General features: G+C 41.8%; 1 protein-coding gene across 1 annotated transcript in view; it reads right to left on the bottom strand.

The window, feature by feature from the left end:
• Positions 1-6,924: 6,924 nt before the first annotated feature.
• Positions 6,925-17,437, bottom strand: part of LOC127440760 (gastrula zinc finger protein XlCGF57.1-like) — a 191,303-nt gene continuing 180,790 nt past the window's right edge. Inside the window, exon 7 of the mRNA XM_051697608.1 lies at positions 6,925-7,750. Coding sequence (XP_051553568.1) covers positions 7,678-7,750 — 73 coding nt within the window. The 3' untranslated portion in view covers positions 6,925-7,677. The remainder of the gene's footprint in view (positions 7,751-17,437) is intronic.

The raw sequence follows: 17,437 nt of genomic DNA, 5'->3' as shown, positions 1-17,437 counted from the left end.
GTATGACTGTCTTGCCCTGAATAACCAAAACTCCACTTTGTGTGACAAAATAGTATTATATCTATATTTCAATCAGGTCAATTCTCTGAGGCCATCAGATGACATTCGGCGCTTCAGCTCTGCTTCTGCACTTTTAATATTTCCTTCCAACTCCACAAGTTCTCGTGCTTTGGATTTTTTGATGAATGAGGCATACTGTATGATCCGACCCCTACGAACCGCCTTAAGTGCCTCCCAAGTCACACCCACAGAGGATACCGAGGACCAGTTGGTCTCCATGTAAACACTGATTTTAGTCTTTAACATTTGTTGGAAATCAGGATTTTGCAAAAGGGATACATTAAGGCGCCAACTATATGATTTCTTTTTCTCTATATGTGGCAACACCTCTAAACTCACCAGGGCGTGATCCGAGACTAAAATGTTTCCAATTGAGCAATCAACAACAGGTGAAATGAGGGATTTGGATATTAAAAAAAAAATCTATTCTAGAATAAATCTTATGGACTGATGAAACCAGATGCGTTCAAAAGTCTCCAAATATCTGTAAGACCAAGATTTTTACACATCCTGTGAAGCGTCAATGTTGCTCTAGCAGGCTTACACACTTTTGCTTCACTATGATCAAGGACTGAGTCCATCAAAAGTTTAAAGTCTCCTTCCAAAATTATATCATGAGGGGTGCCAGCGACTTGCAACATCCCTTCAAGATCCATAAAAAAGTCCTGATCATCAGCGTTAGGTGCACAAATATTAGCCAAAATCAGACTTTGCCCCTGACTTTCTGCTAAAACAATAATGACTCTTCCTAATTTATCATTAAACTGTTTGAGACATTTGAACTGTAAATGTTTATTTACCAATATAATGACTCCTTTGCTCTTACTTGAGCCAACACTAAAGAAAATATGTCCACCCCATATCTTCCCAAATTTTTCTGCTTCCTGTGGGGAAAGATGCGTTTCTTGAAGAAACACTATATCATATTTCTTATGTTTAAGAAAAGAAATAACCTTCCTTCTTTTTATGGGGTGCCCCAACCCATTCATATTCCATGTGGAGAGAGATAGTACACTCATATTAACGTTTGACATTTTTATATAATAGAAAAATAAATTGTGTGCCAAAAACAAAATTATGAAGACCACATTTCAACATTAATGCAACAATAAAACCCCGAACTTACCCCCGAACAAAACAAACAAAAAAAAGAAAAATGTGCGCATTAACTCCACGCACGAAAGCGCCAACCGGCGTCAATCCCTTTAAACTCAGAGTCCATGTACACCTACAAGAGCCCCTGCGACAACTTTGCCATTGGATTGCTCAATTTTGCCTCACAAATTTATAAGGCAAAATTACATAACATCAAATATTTTGTAAAACAAACCCCAGCCAATAGGCAGAATAAACACAAAGAACGTGTAGACTCATTCACAGAACTGTCTCAAAGGTGTGTTCCTTCACAAAACAAATTCCAGCCGATATAAAGCCGTTCATTTTCCTCGGACAGACAAACGAATCTTCAGTGAGCCAGCTGATGAGTGCAGCAGATGACGTAATCATTCCAATGTCCAACGAAAATATTCCACAAATCATACTCTAGCCAACAGGAGGCATAAGCACAAGGAACTGACAGATTCATCCATAACTGTCCCGAAGTAGTGTTATTTAACAAAACAGGCTCCAACCGCTAGGCAGAACCAGCACAAAAGGAAACAAAACAGGCATCCCGGTTCCTCGGATGGTCAACAGTCAATTCACTCGGAGGCCGCATAAAAGTATATCCCATGATTTACAAAGTCCGCCAACTTTATAAAAGACATCTTTTGTGTGGGCATGTAGATATTTTGCGGCCATCCGTAGTGTCTATTCTCAATCTGCCTGGGAACTTCATTGTAAAAGTGATCTTCCGTCAATGCAAAAGTTTCTTTAAGGAAAAGTGTTAATCCACAAAACAAAACAAACTCCAGCCACTCGGAGGAGCCAACACGAAAAGAAACAAAAATGATGCCCAGCTTCCTCCGAAAGCTAGTGAGTGAGTCAATCCACTCACAAGAAAAACACCCAATGGTTACTCACTCATTGTTTCAATAAAAGACATTTCCTGATTGGGACATGTAAATACTTTGCTGCCATCCTTGGTGTTTATTCTCAGTCTGGCCGGAAACATCAGAGCAAAAGTGATCTTCCGCTGATGTAAGAGTTTCTTGCATTCCTTAAACCGATCGTGTTTCTCTCGTCGAGTTTGCAAAGTCCGGGAACAAGAAAATATTGTAATTCTTCCAAGAAATCTTTCCTTTGCTCCTCGCCTGGCGCAACACAAGATCTTTATCGGATGATCTCAAAATTTGGCCAGAATTGATCGGGGCCTTTCTCTCTCAGCAGATCTGTGAGCTGAGGCTCTGTGAGCTCGCTTGATTTCCAGCTTGTGGTCTGTTATGTCAAGCAGACTCGGGAAAAGCTTGTCTAGGAATTTCACCATATTTCTGCTCTCCTCATGCTCAGGAATTCCAACAATTCAAATGTTATTCCTGCGGCTTCTATTCTCAAGATCTTCAAGCTTTTCAAGAACATGTTCCAAATCAACTTTGGTCGCGGGCGGATTAGCAGCTAATTCCTTCTCTGATGACTCCAAATAATCAATTCCTTTCTCAACATCTGTCACTCTTGTGACTAACTCAGAGAAATTTTTTTGATCGATGTATTACAGCGAGATCCTCCAAGTCCACAAGTACCTTCGTCAACATCACCGACATGTTGGACAGTTGACGCTGGATTCCTTCTCCAGAGCCCGAGGATTTTGACTTCTTTGCCATGCTTACCTCAAACAGTAAATGTGTAACTGGCTGTATTGAATTTCACCGGATTATATCATGAAAATAATTGTAAAAATTAGCAAAGTGTGCAGAGCTGTATCTCACACGTCTGCCCTTCGCATGGCGTCACCTCTGTTGAAAAAGTCCTTTTTAAAGTCCTTCAGCGAATATTAAGGCTAATAATTTTGCATCATAATTAATTAAGGTTATTGGTCTCCAGTTATCTAATGATAAAAGGTCTTTATTCGGTTTCAGAATTATAGTTATCAATCCTTGTGTCATCATGGTAGGAGGAGATCCAGTATTAATTTCTTCCTTTTAGTTTTGGAATTCCTAAATTTAAGTCATTTAATATTATTTCTGCATCACATATATTCCGGAATTCATCATTAGTAATTATGGCATTTTCTTTAACTGATTTAAAAAAATTATTAAAGTCTGTTGATGAGCATGTCATGATCCTGCTACTTTGGTCTCGTTTTATTTTATTGTGGCAGGATTGTGACAGTCTCCTCCGCCTATCTGTCAGTTTCCCATGTCTTGTGTGTTGTGTTTGCACATGGCTTTGTGTTTGTCTTACCATGTGCCTCCCTGACTCTGCCTCCTTTTTCCCTCATCACTCTCCCTCGTTTAGTCCTTGTTATTTTCATTAGTTTCACCTGTTCCTCATGTGTGTTACTTATATATATTGTGCACTATTTCCTCATGCCTCTGCCAGATTGTTTTGTTTCTTCTCACAGTCAGTTTGTTCCTGTGAGCTGTTGTCATTCAGTCAGTTTATTTGTTTTAATTCTTGTTCTGTTTTGTCTTGTTTTTTAGTTTCTCTCCCTTGCGAGAGTTTTTGTTTCTGTTGTCCTAGTCTGTTAATTTTTGCTTTATCTAGTTTTGTTCTTGTTTTCTGTTTTCTCCGTGAGATCTTTTGTTTGCTGTATTGCTGTTTTTTCCCAATAAAGCTCATTTTGACTTCTGCATCCTTGGGTCCTCCCTCAAATTCCGTGACATGGCATAACTGGTATTTAGATTCCCATAAAAATTAGACACAAATGTAGAAATATCCTTGTTATTTTTATTATAATGTTTGTCAATAGATGAGATGAGAGGAGGATCTAAGTGGAGGCTTTTAATATAAATTCTAATAAACACAAGAAACTAGAAACACAAGAACAAAACATTACATCCTTGAAAGGATAAGAACTGACAAAGATTACACAAGGGCAATATATACACAGGGACTAAAAAGATAAACACCTGGAGAACAATCAGAGGTGAACAAGGAACAGAGACAAGACCAAGAACTAAAACATGATTTAAAAATAAGAGTCCATACAAAATGCTGATGGCCACTAGGGGGGGAGGGTTGGGGTCAGGAGAGGCCGCTGGAGTCCAAGGGAGAACAGGAGAGGCCACGGGGGACCAGAAGGCACTGGACACCAGAATGGTTCAAGCGACCAGGGCCGAGTTGGCAGAGGACCCGGAGACCAGGTTGAACCAAGCGACAAGGGCAGAGCTGGCAAAGGACCTGGAGACCAGAACGAACCAGGCGACCAGGGCAGAGCTGGCAGGAGGCCAGGAGACCAGGGCTGACTAGGCGGATGGCCAGGAGACCAGGGCGGACCAGGCGGACAGCCAGGAGACCAGGGAGGACCAAGCGGATGGTCAGGAGACCAGGGCGGACCAGGTGGATGGCCAGGAGACCAGGGCGGACAGCCAGGAGACCAGGGAGGACCAAGCGGATGGCCAGTAGACCAGGGTGGTTCAGGCGGCATGGGCTCAGAGGCTGCAGGGGGCAGAGACTCAGAGGACGAGGCCGCAAGAGATGAAGACTCAGAGGACAAGGCCACAAGAGATGAAGACTCAGAGGACGAGAGGGCGGAGACTAAGAGGACAAGGCCAATGGACACCACGGAGGATCACGTGGACAAGGTGGGTGGCCAGCAGATGATAGACAGTCAAGAGACCAGGGTGGGTCAAGCAGGCGGCCAGGAGACCCAGAGGGCAGGGCAACAGGAGACTCAGAGGGCTCAGAGACCAAGGCACTGGAGAGCAAGGCACTAGGAAACTCAGGAGGAGGGGCCGCTGGAGGCAGAAACTCAGAGGACCAGTAGAGCATGGTCAAGGCAGCTGGGGATGCAGTGGTCAATGCAGCTGGGGAAGCAGTGGTCAAGGCGGCTGGGGAAACAGTGGTCAAGGTGGCTGGGGAAACAGTGGTCAAGGCAGCTGGAGATGCAGTGGTCAGAGCAGCTGGCAAAGCAGAGTACAGGGCACCAGGAGACTCAGATATCAGGGCACTAAGCGACACAGAGGTAAGGGAATCTAATGGGTTTGTGGACAAACGGCCATTCAAATAGTAGTAGGTGCGATGGATCGCAGTGCCAAATGCGAGGCCCTGGGCCATCGTTTCAGATGGCAATTGGACATTTCACCCTTACCTCGGGTAAAGGGGCTTTTTTCTCAGCCTCTGTATGGACGCCTCTAGGGGTCCCCACACCACACCATGGGCACTCGGGGGCTCGCCCACATACCACATGACCTCCCCTTACCCACTAGTCTTCGTCATAGTCTTCCTCTTGTCCACAGAATCACTATTTGCCCACTTTCCCACTAAATGCCACACCGGCATGCCTTTGTCCCCCGCATGACCCCCGATGCCATACGTCACCCGATTCATGCCGGGCAGCATCTGCAGGCCCCTGTGAGCATGCTTTCAGTGGGTCCAAATGCTTTAAAATGTTGGTAATTTTTCGCAGTGGGTGCCCGCTGTGCCCAACTAGCATCCTTTAAAGGTGTTTTTCGACAATCAACAGAGACTTTGCAGAAACCGTTAGTCCTCTTAGAGTGCCGTAGAGGGCCACTCTGGGTGCCACCCTGTCAAATTTAGGGTCTGTTGGACCTCTGGGCATGATACCAGGGCAAATCCCATGGGCAATTTGATTCATCTGATGATGAATCAGCTTGCAGCATACTCACGCAATAACATTCGCCAGTTCATGAGAGTAAATCAAATAGACATTGCTTAAAAACATAGTAAAGACATATAAATGTTGTACTCTTGAGTTGTACAGTTGTTTTGATGATGTTTAGTTGAAAAAGAATAGGCTATGTTGGTTTCACAAATTTTAACCACCAAGTTGTAATGAGAAGTTATGAGTATTAGGAAATTCATTCAAATTACTAGTAATTCTCACATTAGATGTAACATAAATTGTATATTATATATGAATAAAATTTCCCATAAATGTTAATAATTTTTTTTTACAGCAAACAGGGGACATCCACTTAGGTCGGCATTTAGTCATTTTTGTAACGTTCACTGCAGGACATTCCCAGGACATTTTGGACGTTTGCAAAGATCAGTAATGTTTTATTCTTTTGTTTGATTCCTTTGTTTCTCCACCAGATCGTGACATTGTTTACCCCTTATTCGTTACCTTTAATTAAATCAATTGCTGATAACACCTGTAATGAGTTACACTTTCATGTTCAGCCCTATTTAGACCCTGCCCTGTCTGTAGTTCTCTGCTCAGTTCTGATGTACCCTAAACAGTTAAAGTTTGCTCTCTGCCTAAAACTTTGTAACCCCTTCCCCAGTGGCTGAGTAGTAGTAATATGAGGCCCCATACACAGGAGACCCCAGTTTGATTCCCAGTGAATTATTACAGTAGAACTGAGCCATGGACATGGACCCAGCAGAGGATTCTCAACCATTGTCAAATGCAGAATGTATACTTGCTGCTGTATCTAGCCATGCAGCCACCATGGAGCGACACGAAAGGTCCTTGCCCAACAAGAAGCCGCTGTCTCTAAGCTTGGTCAGGCCATTAATGAGATCTTGCAGCATCTTCAGTCTCTCTCAAATCCACAGCAGGATGCTGGTTCCCAAGCCCAGACTCCATCAGCTCCACCTCCTTATTTTCCTGGTCAACAAGTACAATCCACTGAGATTAATTTGCCCCACCCTGAGAGGTATAATGGTAGTCTTGGTAAATGTAAAGGCTTCCTCACAAAATGCTCATTGAACTTTGAACTACAACCCCATAAGTTCCCAACCTCCTGCAGCAAAGTGACTTAAATCATAACTATTTTATTTTTTATTTGTATAGCGCTTTTAACAACACACATCGTTTTAAAGCAACTTTACAGAAAATCATGCATTAAAAAAACTGTAATATCTATAAAGCCTTAGAGTGATCATTGTGTAGTTTGATTAAATATGATTATAAATTGTGTATAAAAAATAAATAATTAAATAATAATTGTATTTAGAATCCCTGTGAGCAAGCTGAAGGCGACTGTGGCAAGGAACACAAACTCCATAAGATGTTGATTAAAGGAGAAAAATAACCCTGGGAGAAACCAGGCTCACTGTGGGGGCCCGTTCCCCTCTGGCTAAACAACATGAATATAATGCCAATATTAGTTATTTGTGTGCAGTGCAAGTCATGGTTTAAAATTTGTAAACTAAGTAAGTGTTAAGGTCCAGTGTTTAAAAGTGTTTTATATATTATTTTTATGAACTGTAAAATGAATGACTAATGTCTTTGAAGTCCATCCTGGATTAACTGCAGAAGTTCATATAGATGCATTGTCCTTTGTTAGTTGGCTAATGAAGGCTTTTGTTGGAAATTAATTGATAATCTATGTATTCCATTTCAAGAGTGTAGTCCATCATTAGACAGGTGATGCAAGCAGAGATCAATGAGGTGCATCGCAGTTCAATCGGCAGGTCATTTCGGTGAGGTTCAGTGGCATATGAAGTATCCGATGTCTAACAGTTGGAATTGGCATCAGTTCATCCTCTGAAATCCATCATAAAAGACTGAAGTGATGTCTGGCTAGTACCGGCTGTAGTTTGTCATAATCACTCAGCGACACGTAGCAGTGGAGTCCGACACCAAGCAGGAACGGAGCTGGATCTGGCAGGCTCCGGTAACCTTGGTGTATGAATCATGAGGTTGAGACATGGAAACAAATAGAATAATATTAGCATAGCTGCCATTCAATTTTATGCAGAGTTATAGATCATAATGGATGTTTCTGGTTTCGGCAGACCTAACTAAAGCAGCCTAATTGTGAGTTGATGGATAAATTAGGTGTATGCCTGGCTAAATATTTGAGTCTTTAGACTAGATATAAACTCAATGAGTGTGTCTGCATCCTGAACAGTGTTAGGGAGAGTATTCCATAGTTTAGGAGCCAAATAGGAAAAGGATCTACATCCTTTTGTGGATTTTGATATTCTAGGAACTATTAACAAGCCAGAATTTTGTGATGTAATCACAACGTGATGGAATATAGTGTGTCAGAAGGTCACTTAAGTACTGTGGAGCTAGACCATTCAAAGCTTTGTATGTAGTTAACATAATTTTTAAATTAATATGAAATTTAACAGGTAGCCAATGTAACGACGATAAAATGAGACTAATATGATCATATTTCTTGGTTCTAGTCAGCACTCTGGCAGCTGCATTTTCAACCAATTGAAGTTTATTTATTGAACTTGCAGTACATGCTCCCAGTAATGCCTTACAATAATCTACTCTTGAGGTCATGAATGCATAAATTAGTTTTTTGGTATCAGCAACAGAGAGCATGTGTCGAAACTTAGCAATATTTCTGAGGTGGAAGAATACTGTTCTACAAACATTGGAAATTAGATTTTTAAAGGACAGATTGGTATCAAATATAACACCTAAGTTCTTTGCTGTAGAAGATGACATAACAGTACATCCATTGAGAGTCAAATTATATTTTAGCGGCTTATTTTTAGAGGTTTTTGTTCCAATAATTAGTACCTCTGTTTTGTCGGAATTGAGTAGAAGGAAATTTCTGGCCATCCAAACTTTGATTTCTTTGATACACTCTGCTAATTTGGAGAATTGTGAAATTTAGTTGGGTTTAGAAGAAATATAAAATTGGGTATCATCAGCATAACAGTGGAAACTTATTCCAAGATTCCTGATAATATCTCCAAGGGGAGGCATGTATAAGGAGAAAAGCAGAGGCCCTAAATCTGATTCCCGTGGAACTCCATACTTAACTTTTGTTTGATTTGACAATTCCCTGTTTACACATACAAAGTGGTAGTGGTCTGATAAATAGGACCAAAACCATGCTAATGCAAGTCCACTAATGCCAACATATTTCTCCAGCCTATTCAAGAGAATGTCATGGTCTATCATGTCAAAGCAGCACTAAGATTTAAAAGAACTAGAAGAGAAATGCAGCCGTGATCAGATGATAAGAGCATGTCATTTGTAACTCTGATAAGTGCAGTCTCTGTACTGTGACGTGGCCTAAATCCTGACTGAAACTGTTCATATATACCATTTCTCTGTAGAAATGAACATAATTGGGAAAACACTACATTTTCTAGTCTGTAATTAGCCAATTCTCCAGGATCAAGCTGTGGCTTTTTAATAAGTGGTTTGATAACTGCCATTATAAAGTTTCTTGGTACATGTCCTAAGGATAGCGAGGAGTTAATAATATTAAGAAGAGGTTCTGAGATTACAGGGAATACCTCTTTTAAGAGCTTAGTTGATGTTGGATCTAACATACATGTTGTGGCTTTTGATTTTTTAATAACTTTTGTTAGCTCTTCATGACCTATGACAGCAAAGGATTGAAGTTGCTCAAGAGGAAAATTATGAGGCACTGTTTTCTGAGGTGCTGTGACAGTTGATTGCATAGTTCTAATTTAATTTCTGATTATTTCAATTTTATCAGTAAAGAAATTCATGAAGTCATTACTATTGTGCTGCGACAGAATATCTGGTTCAGTCGATGCTTTATTCCTAACCAATTTAGCCATAGTACTGAATAAACATCTAGGATTGTTGTGGTTATTTTCTATGAGTTTGCTAAAATATGCTGACCTGGCAGCTTTTAATGCCTGTCTGTAGCTATAGACACTATCCTTCCATGCACCACGAAATACCAAATTTTATATTCTTCCACTTGTGCTCCATTTTCGGAGCTGCTCTCTTGAGAGCGTGAGTGTGATCACTGCACCATTGTGCAGGGCTTTTTTCTTGAATTTTCTTTAATCGAAGGGGGCAACACTATCAAGAGTGCTAGAGAAGACTGTATTTATATTTTCTGTTACAACATCAAGTTCTTCTAGACTTTTTGGCTTACTGAGCATGTGAGACAATTCTGGAACATTATTAGTGAAGCTGTCTTTAGTGGTCAAAAGAATAGTTCTACCTGAATGATAGCGTGGTGTAGGTTGAGTGACATTAGCCGATCGCAGCAAACAAAAGATGAGGTAATGATCCGAGATGTCATTGCTTTGCAGTAAAATTTCTAAAGTATCAGCATCAACTCCATATGACATAATTAAATCTAGCATATGATTATGGCGATGAGTTGGTCCTGTCACATTTTGTCTGACTCCAAGAGAGTTGAGAAAATCGATAAATGCTTAACCCAAAGTGTCATTTTCATTATCTATGTGAATGTTGAAGTCACCAACAATTAAAGCTCTATCAACATTAACTACTAGATCTGATAGAAAATTTGCAAATTCACCAAGGAAATCTGAGTACTGCCCAGGTGATCTATATACTGCAGCAAGGGCAAAAGATGACAGATTTTTTATTTATATCTGACGGTGTATTATTAGTTCAAAAGACAAACTTATATCCTGTCCTCTGAGTAACATCAAAAACTTAATTGTAAATTGCAGCAACACCTCCTCCTCGACCCTTCAGGCGAGGCTCATGTTTATAACAATAACCTAGGGGAGTAGATTTATTTAAACTAATATATTCATCCTGTTTAAGCCAGGTTTCAGTCAAACAGAGCACATCCAAATTATGATCTGTAATAATTTCATTTACAATTAGTGTTTTGGTAGAAAGAGATCTAATTTTTAGTAGCCCTACCTTTATATGATGTTTATCTTCATTTTTTTTTTTTTTTCAAGTTTGACCGTAATCAAATATTTTCTAAATTATTTAGTGAGAGTTTTGTGTTTGGTAGTTTGGGAAACAAACACAGTCTCTTTGTGATATCTAGTTGATACAGTCTCTATGTGTTGTAGTTTATGTGACCTGTGTGATGTCTCAAAGCAGCTAGCAGATGTTTGGATTAACCAGTCTGTCTGCTTCCTGAACTGGTCCCCCGTTAGTCAAATACTATCACTATTAAGACTATGAGCCAAATTACTAGAGAGGAGAGGGGCACCTTCCCTGGAGGGATGGAGTCTGTCTCTCTTTAGAAGGTCAGTTCTACCCCAAAAACTCTTCCAATTGTCTATAAATCCTATGTTATTCTTTATCAGGGAGAGCTCTAGCCTGGGCCACTGCTCTGTGGGAGAAATCTCCTCAACCAGCAATGTGCTCCATTTACAACTGCTTTATTGAAGAGATGAGACGAGTGTTTGAACATCCAGTCAGTGGACAGGAGGCAACCAGTCCTCTGCTCCAGTTGTCTCAGGGTTCTCAAAGCATGGCAAAACTAGCTGTGGAGTTTCGAACTCTTGTCATGGAGAGTGGCTGGAATCAAGAGGCCCTGACTGTCGCTTTCAATCGTGCGCTCTCCGATGAACTCAGAGATGAATTGGCAGCCCGGGATCCTACGGTTGACCTAGAGTCCCTGATCGATTTGGCCATTCAGTTGGATAACCATCTTAGAGAGACGTAGAGAACGCAAGGAGTCTTCCAGAAGTACTCAGGGTATTCCTACCTCTGCACTGCCCTTGTCCCACAGCTACCCTGGTACATATTTGACTTGTACAGAGGAGCCCATGCAGCTGGGTCAGTCTCAACTGTCCCAGTCTGAATGAAACCGCCAAATGGAGAGATGTTGCTTGTATTGTGGCATACCTGGTCACTTCTGCTCTTCTTGCCCTGAACTTTCAGGAAAAGCCCATTCTCATCCAGGGAAGGGAGGACTGTGACGAGAGGCTACTCCTCCCAGGTCGATACCTTCTGGAGTCTTACTGACTATTTACCTCTCATGGAGCGATCAGCCACATTCTCTTAGAGCCTTTGTGGTCTCCGGGGCTGCGGGGAACTTCATGGATTTAGATGTGGCTTGACATCTTCAGGTGCCCCTTGCAAACCTTGATGACCCTCTCACCATAACTGCACTGGATGGAAGACAACTGGTTTCTGGGCAGGTGAGTCTACGCACTGCTTCTCTACATCTTTGGGTTGGAAGTCACAGTGAGACAATACAGTTTTATCTGATAAGGTCACCAGAATTTCCATTAATCCTTGGCTTTTCCTGGGTAGCGTTCCATAATCCCCAGATAGACTGGCCTTCTGGCAACATACTTAATTGGGGTCCTGCCTGTGATAATGTTTGTTTTTCTGCCTCTCCAGCTTCCTGTCTCTCTCGAGTTGTGGCCTACCATGCCAATTTTGCCTAGTTTTCCCGAGCCGCTGGTAACCACCCCCAGATGGCTTCTGACCCCACTGAAGTTACCAGAGTCCCCTCCAGAGTTATCATGAGTTCCTCCTGTCTATGCAGATCTGCTGGAGGTGTTCAGTAAGATACATGCCTCATCCCTGCCACCTCACAGACCTTATGACTGTGCAATTGACTGTGCACCAGGGAGAAAGGCCATGGAAGACTACATTCAAGAGGCCCTGACTTCTGGCTTCATACACCCCTCCACCTCACCAGCAGGAGCCGGCTTCTTCTTCGCTGAAAAGAAGGATGGGGATCTCTGGCCTTGCATTGACTACAGGGGCCTGAATAGGATCACCATCAAAAACCGATATCCTCTTCCTTTGATGACCATGGCTTTTGAATTACTTCAAGGGGCCACTGCCTTTACTAAACTGGATCTCCACAATGCTTATCACCTGGTCTGCATTTGCTCTGGAGACAAGTGAAAAACACTCTCTGGCTATTACGAGTATCATGTTATGCTTTTTGGTTTGGTTAATGCTCCTGCTGTATTCAAATCTTTGATTAATGATGTTTTGAGAGACATGCTGAACAGATTTGTATTTGTCTACTTGGATAACATACTTAACTTCTCCAAGAACATCCAAGAACATGTGCAACATGTCCGCCTGGTTCTCAAGCAACCCCTGAAGAACCATTTGTTCGTCAAGCTGGAGAAGAGTGAGTTTCATGCTCCAACTGTCCCTTTTTTGGGATTCATTGTCTCCAAAGGTCAGATCCAGATGGACCCTATAAAGACCCAAGCAGTTAAAGACTGGCCACAACCCATCTCCACAAAGCAGGTACAACATTTTCTGGGCTTTTCCAATTTTTATTGAAAGTTCATATGAAATTTCAGTACTGTTGCTGCTCCCCTCACTGCTCTCACTAGGAAAGACTGTAAATGTTTCCAATGGACAAAGGAAGCTGAGAAGGCATTCTGTGAGCTTAAGAATAGATTCACCTCCGCACCAATCCTTAATATCTCAGATCCCAAGTTACATTTCACAGTTGAGGTGGATGCTTCTGAGGTGGGGGTCGGAGCAGTACTATCCCAGCAGGCCAGGAAGGACGACAGGCATCATCCCTGTGCCTTTTTCTCTCACAAACTCTCTTCTGCTGAGAGAAACTATGACATTGGTATCAAAATTGTTAGCTGTTAAGTTGGCAGGAATGGAGGCACTGGTTGGAGGGGGCTAAACATCCTTTTTTAGTATGGACAGACCATCACAACCTTGCTTATATCCAAAAGGCTAAGAGGTTGAACTCTTGCCAGGCCAATTGGGCTCTCTTTTTTAATCATTTTGATTTTGTTCTCTCTTATTGACCAGGCTCTAAGAATCAAAAGCCTGATGCCCTCTCCAGGCAGTTTGACCCACCCCACTCAGTTCAGTCCCCAGAGATGATCATTTCTCCTTCTAGAATTGTGGCACCCATTAGATGGGGGATCAAGACTATTGTCAGATGAGCACAGCAGCAGGAAGCTGACCCAGGTAACGGCCCACTAGTCTGTCTCTTTGTTCCTATGGAGGTGCATTCAGAGGTTTTGCAGTGGGGTCATTCCTCATCACTAACATGCCATTCAGGGGTTGCTAGGACCTTGGAGTTCATATGCAGACACTTCTGGTGGCCCAAAATGTATGATGACACCAGAGCCTTTGTTGCTGCCTGTCCCGTCTGTGCCCAGCACAAGGATTCCAAGTCTCTTCCACAAGGTCTTTTACAGCCTCTTCCCATTCCCCCTCGACCCTGGTCACTCATCTCTATGAACTTTGTTACTGGGCTACCCCCCTCCCGAGGTAACAGGGCATTCTTGTAGTGGTGGACAGATTTTCTAAGGCTTGCAATCTAATATTATTGCCAAAACTACCTTCAGCTCAAAAGACTGCTGAGATTCTGTTGCAGCATGTTGTCTGGTTGCATGGTTTTCCCCAGGATGTTGTGTCTGATCAGGGCCCTCACTTTGCATCTTGGTTCTGGAAGGCCTTCTGCCAGCTGATTGGAGCCACAGCCAGCCTCTCGTCTGGGTTCCACCTTCAATCAAATGGACAGACTAAGAGAACAAACCAAGAGATTGAGACAACATTGAGGTGTCTCAATGTTCTTCCAACCCAACATCCTGGAGCAGACACCTGGTATGGGTAGAATTCGTTCACAACACCCTCCAGCACTCTTCAATGGGTATGTCTCCTATGTTTTATGTGTAGGAGTCTGAGATGGGGGTCCCAGCTGCCCAATAGCTGGTTCAGCGGTGCCACAGAGTGTGGAAGAGGGCTAGAGTGGGACTCCTCAAGGCTTCAAAGCAACAGTAATGAAAGGCCAACCATAATCACAGGCACCATCTCAACGTCCAGGGCAGAGTGTCTGACTGTCCAGCAAGGACCTTCCCCTTAAGGTCAAGGCATGCAAACTGGCTCCTAGATTCATTAGACTTTTCAAGGTTCTAAGAAAAGTAAACCCTGTTCCATACCGACTCCTACTACCTAGATCCATGCGCATTCATCCAACATTTCATGTCTCCCAGTTGAAGCCTGTGATGTAGAGTCTCTTCATTGCATCCTTCCTCTGCATTTTGGTTCAGCCTTCCCCAGTGGCTGAGTGGTAGTAATATGAGGACACTCACACAGGAGACCTGGGTTAGATTCCCAGTGAATCATTACAAGGTCCAATTTTGTCCGAGCAAAAAATGATGTTCAGGGGATGTCAGAGAACGTCCCTAAAATAAAATTCATCTTTGGTCCCACATCACCCCAATTCGAAAAAAAGTTTGTGCATATGAGCTGACATCACCTCTGTAACAGCTTTGACATTTTTTTTAAGTCTGCAGTTTTAACTGCACCCAGCGGCTAAACAGTTTGCATAAATATATTTGATTGAATAAGACGTGATAAAATGCCAGCACCTAAATGTTGCTGGTTAATTTTTTAGAGAAGTGTAACTGAACTATGGCCAGACAAGCTTAAATAAGCACGAACCTTCGGAACTGGACCATGGATTGCTTGACAACAACCGATGCTGTTGCACATGTTGAGTGTTGTTAAACACACCTGTGAGTTTTGCGCAGAGGGCTCGGGTGTTTACCGCAGCGATTTGATCAAAATCATTCGGAAGGTCAGATAAAAGTGATTGGCTGGCCTCATCGAATCACTGACTTATATTAAATAAAGACATCACATCATACTGGGAGACTCTGAAAAGTGGTGGTACACAAGAAAAACTGCCGGTACTCTATTGACAAAAGTAGAGAAATGCAGGTACTGCGTACTGCTGTATACCGCCCCACTTCAAGCACTGATTTACCTCCAAACATGTGCAAAACGCATCAATCCGTATCCATGTGTTGCCTTCTCTTATCAGACCTGCTTTGTTAATTTTTCAGCAACTTGTTTTACAGATTACAGAAACAAAACTTTGTTTTAAGTTCGAATAAAGCCTACGGGTGGAATCAGTGGTAAACGAGGAGCTCGAATCAGCTGGCAACCGGACACATAGGGCGTTTTCCAAACTGCATTTTTGTGCCCTAGAAGGGCACTGCGGGATGGAGACACCACTCATGAGGTAATTCCCAACTAAAGTAAGAACATTATTTTTTCACAAATTCAGGGCCCTACCTTAAGACTGTTAGCTTAGGGTACAATCACACGCTCCCTTCAAAGTCATGATCATGAGCTCTCCTTTTGATTGAGTATAGGGCATAGGGATGATCACTTTCAATTGGACTTTGCCCACAAACACTGCAAGACAGACATGCCTACACATCTACGCATGCGCAACTTTTGAAAATCTGAGGCCAACCATCAGTCGACGCGTCTCTGGGAAAAGGTAAGCGTAAATATATTTTTATTCACCATTTTACATGGGGGTTTGTACATATATCGCTAAGTATCACTTTATAGTTTAAATGTTTTATCCCTCAGTGTTTTAAAAACCTTTCTGCTTTGTCATTTTGTTATTTTAAATGGCCTGTTTGTGCACAGCCAGTCTTCCGTGAGGCAACAGTTAACCGAGGTAAATTTCTAATAGACAATTCACCATGTTGGACTCATTTCAGTAACTGGAAATTGACAACGTCAACATGATCAGTTTCACACTTAGAATTTTCATGTTTTCTAAACATTAAAGATGGAGTGTGTAATTTTAATCCAATACACTTATTGTAATATTGCGCAAACATTTCTTCTCAGTCCGCAAGCTGTCCGTTCTGTGTGTGCGCTGAAAAAGAATGTGATGTTTGTACACAGCCCTGGCTCTGTAAATGGGAAAATAAACAAAGTGGATCGGGCCGATCCACACAGCACTGTTGCAATCACACAGCATTGGCAATATGCATGCATGAATTTGGGGGCAGTGCTTCTGAAGGAGCACTGAAGGTAGGGGTGTGTTTTTTTGGCTCTTGAGTTCAAATATCAACAGTCTTTCTCAGGAATCGCTTATGCGAAAGCATGATGAGTCTTAGGGGTGTTGGCAAAGATTGTTTGAAAACATACTTTATTTTTGTAATTCCGTTTGGTGCCACTAGTAGTGCAGAAATTACACACTCCACCTTTAACTTTAGTTTATTCATTTATCTGACTTCCACTCGTGAATGTCCTATGATGCCTGCATAGTGAGCCAATAACACACAAGGTGAATAGATGTTAAAACTGTCATAATTTCAGGGACAAACCCTGTCGCATTTCTGCACTAGTGTTCATATAGGACCAAATGAGCATGGCAAAGGTAGTTTAAATTTAGGCCTATCTTTATTATATTACCATTGTATGTCTCAAACAATATAACATACATTTAAATACATTGGCATCTGCTGTACCTATAAATTGTGCTGAGAAACAGTGTCTTTTGTGTTTTATCTAAATGCTTAAATATCACCTTGATGTTGATTAGTAGTAGTACTGTTTATTAACACTGTTTAATAATGTCACTTGTATGTTTCTTCATTTCAGAAAGTCATGCAGTGCCTTACTCCTGTGTCATAATAATAGCTTTTAGACAATATATTTTGCATTGCTATAACTTTTTGCTTGCATTTTTGTTAGAGATTGTCTTTGTGGTAAATCCACCCCTAAGAGGCTCAAACACAGAACACAGTGGTTTTCTTTTGAGTACTGTATTGTAAAGTAAATTAAATGAGATAATGTTTGATATTCTGTATAATTCTAGAGTTTACATTAATAAGACTTGACTTTAATATGAAATGACCCACTGTTGAAATACAGTTT

The sequence above is a fragment of the Myxocyprinus asiaticus genome, chromosome 5 (genome assembly GCF_019703515.2).
Source record: "Myxocyprinus asiaticus isolate MX2 ecotype Aquarium Trade chromosome 5, UBuf_Myxa_2, whole genome shotgun sequence".
Taxonomy (NCBI): Eukaryota; Metazoa; Chordata; class Actinopteri; order Cypriniformes; family Catostomidae; genus Myxocyprinus; species Myxocyprinus asiaticus.
Note: the sequence above shows the minus strand (reverse complement) of the source record. Positions and strands in the feature narration are given on the sequence as shown.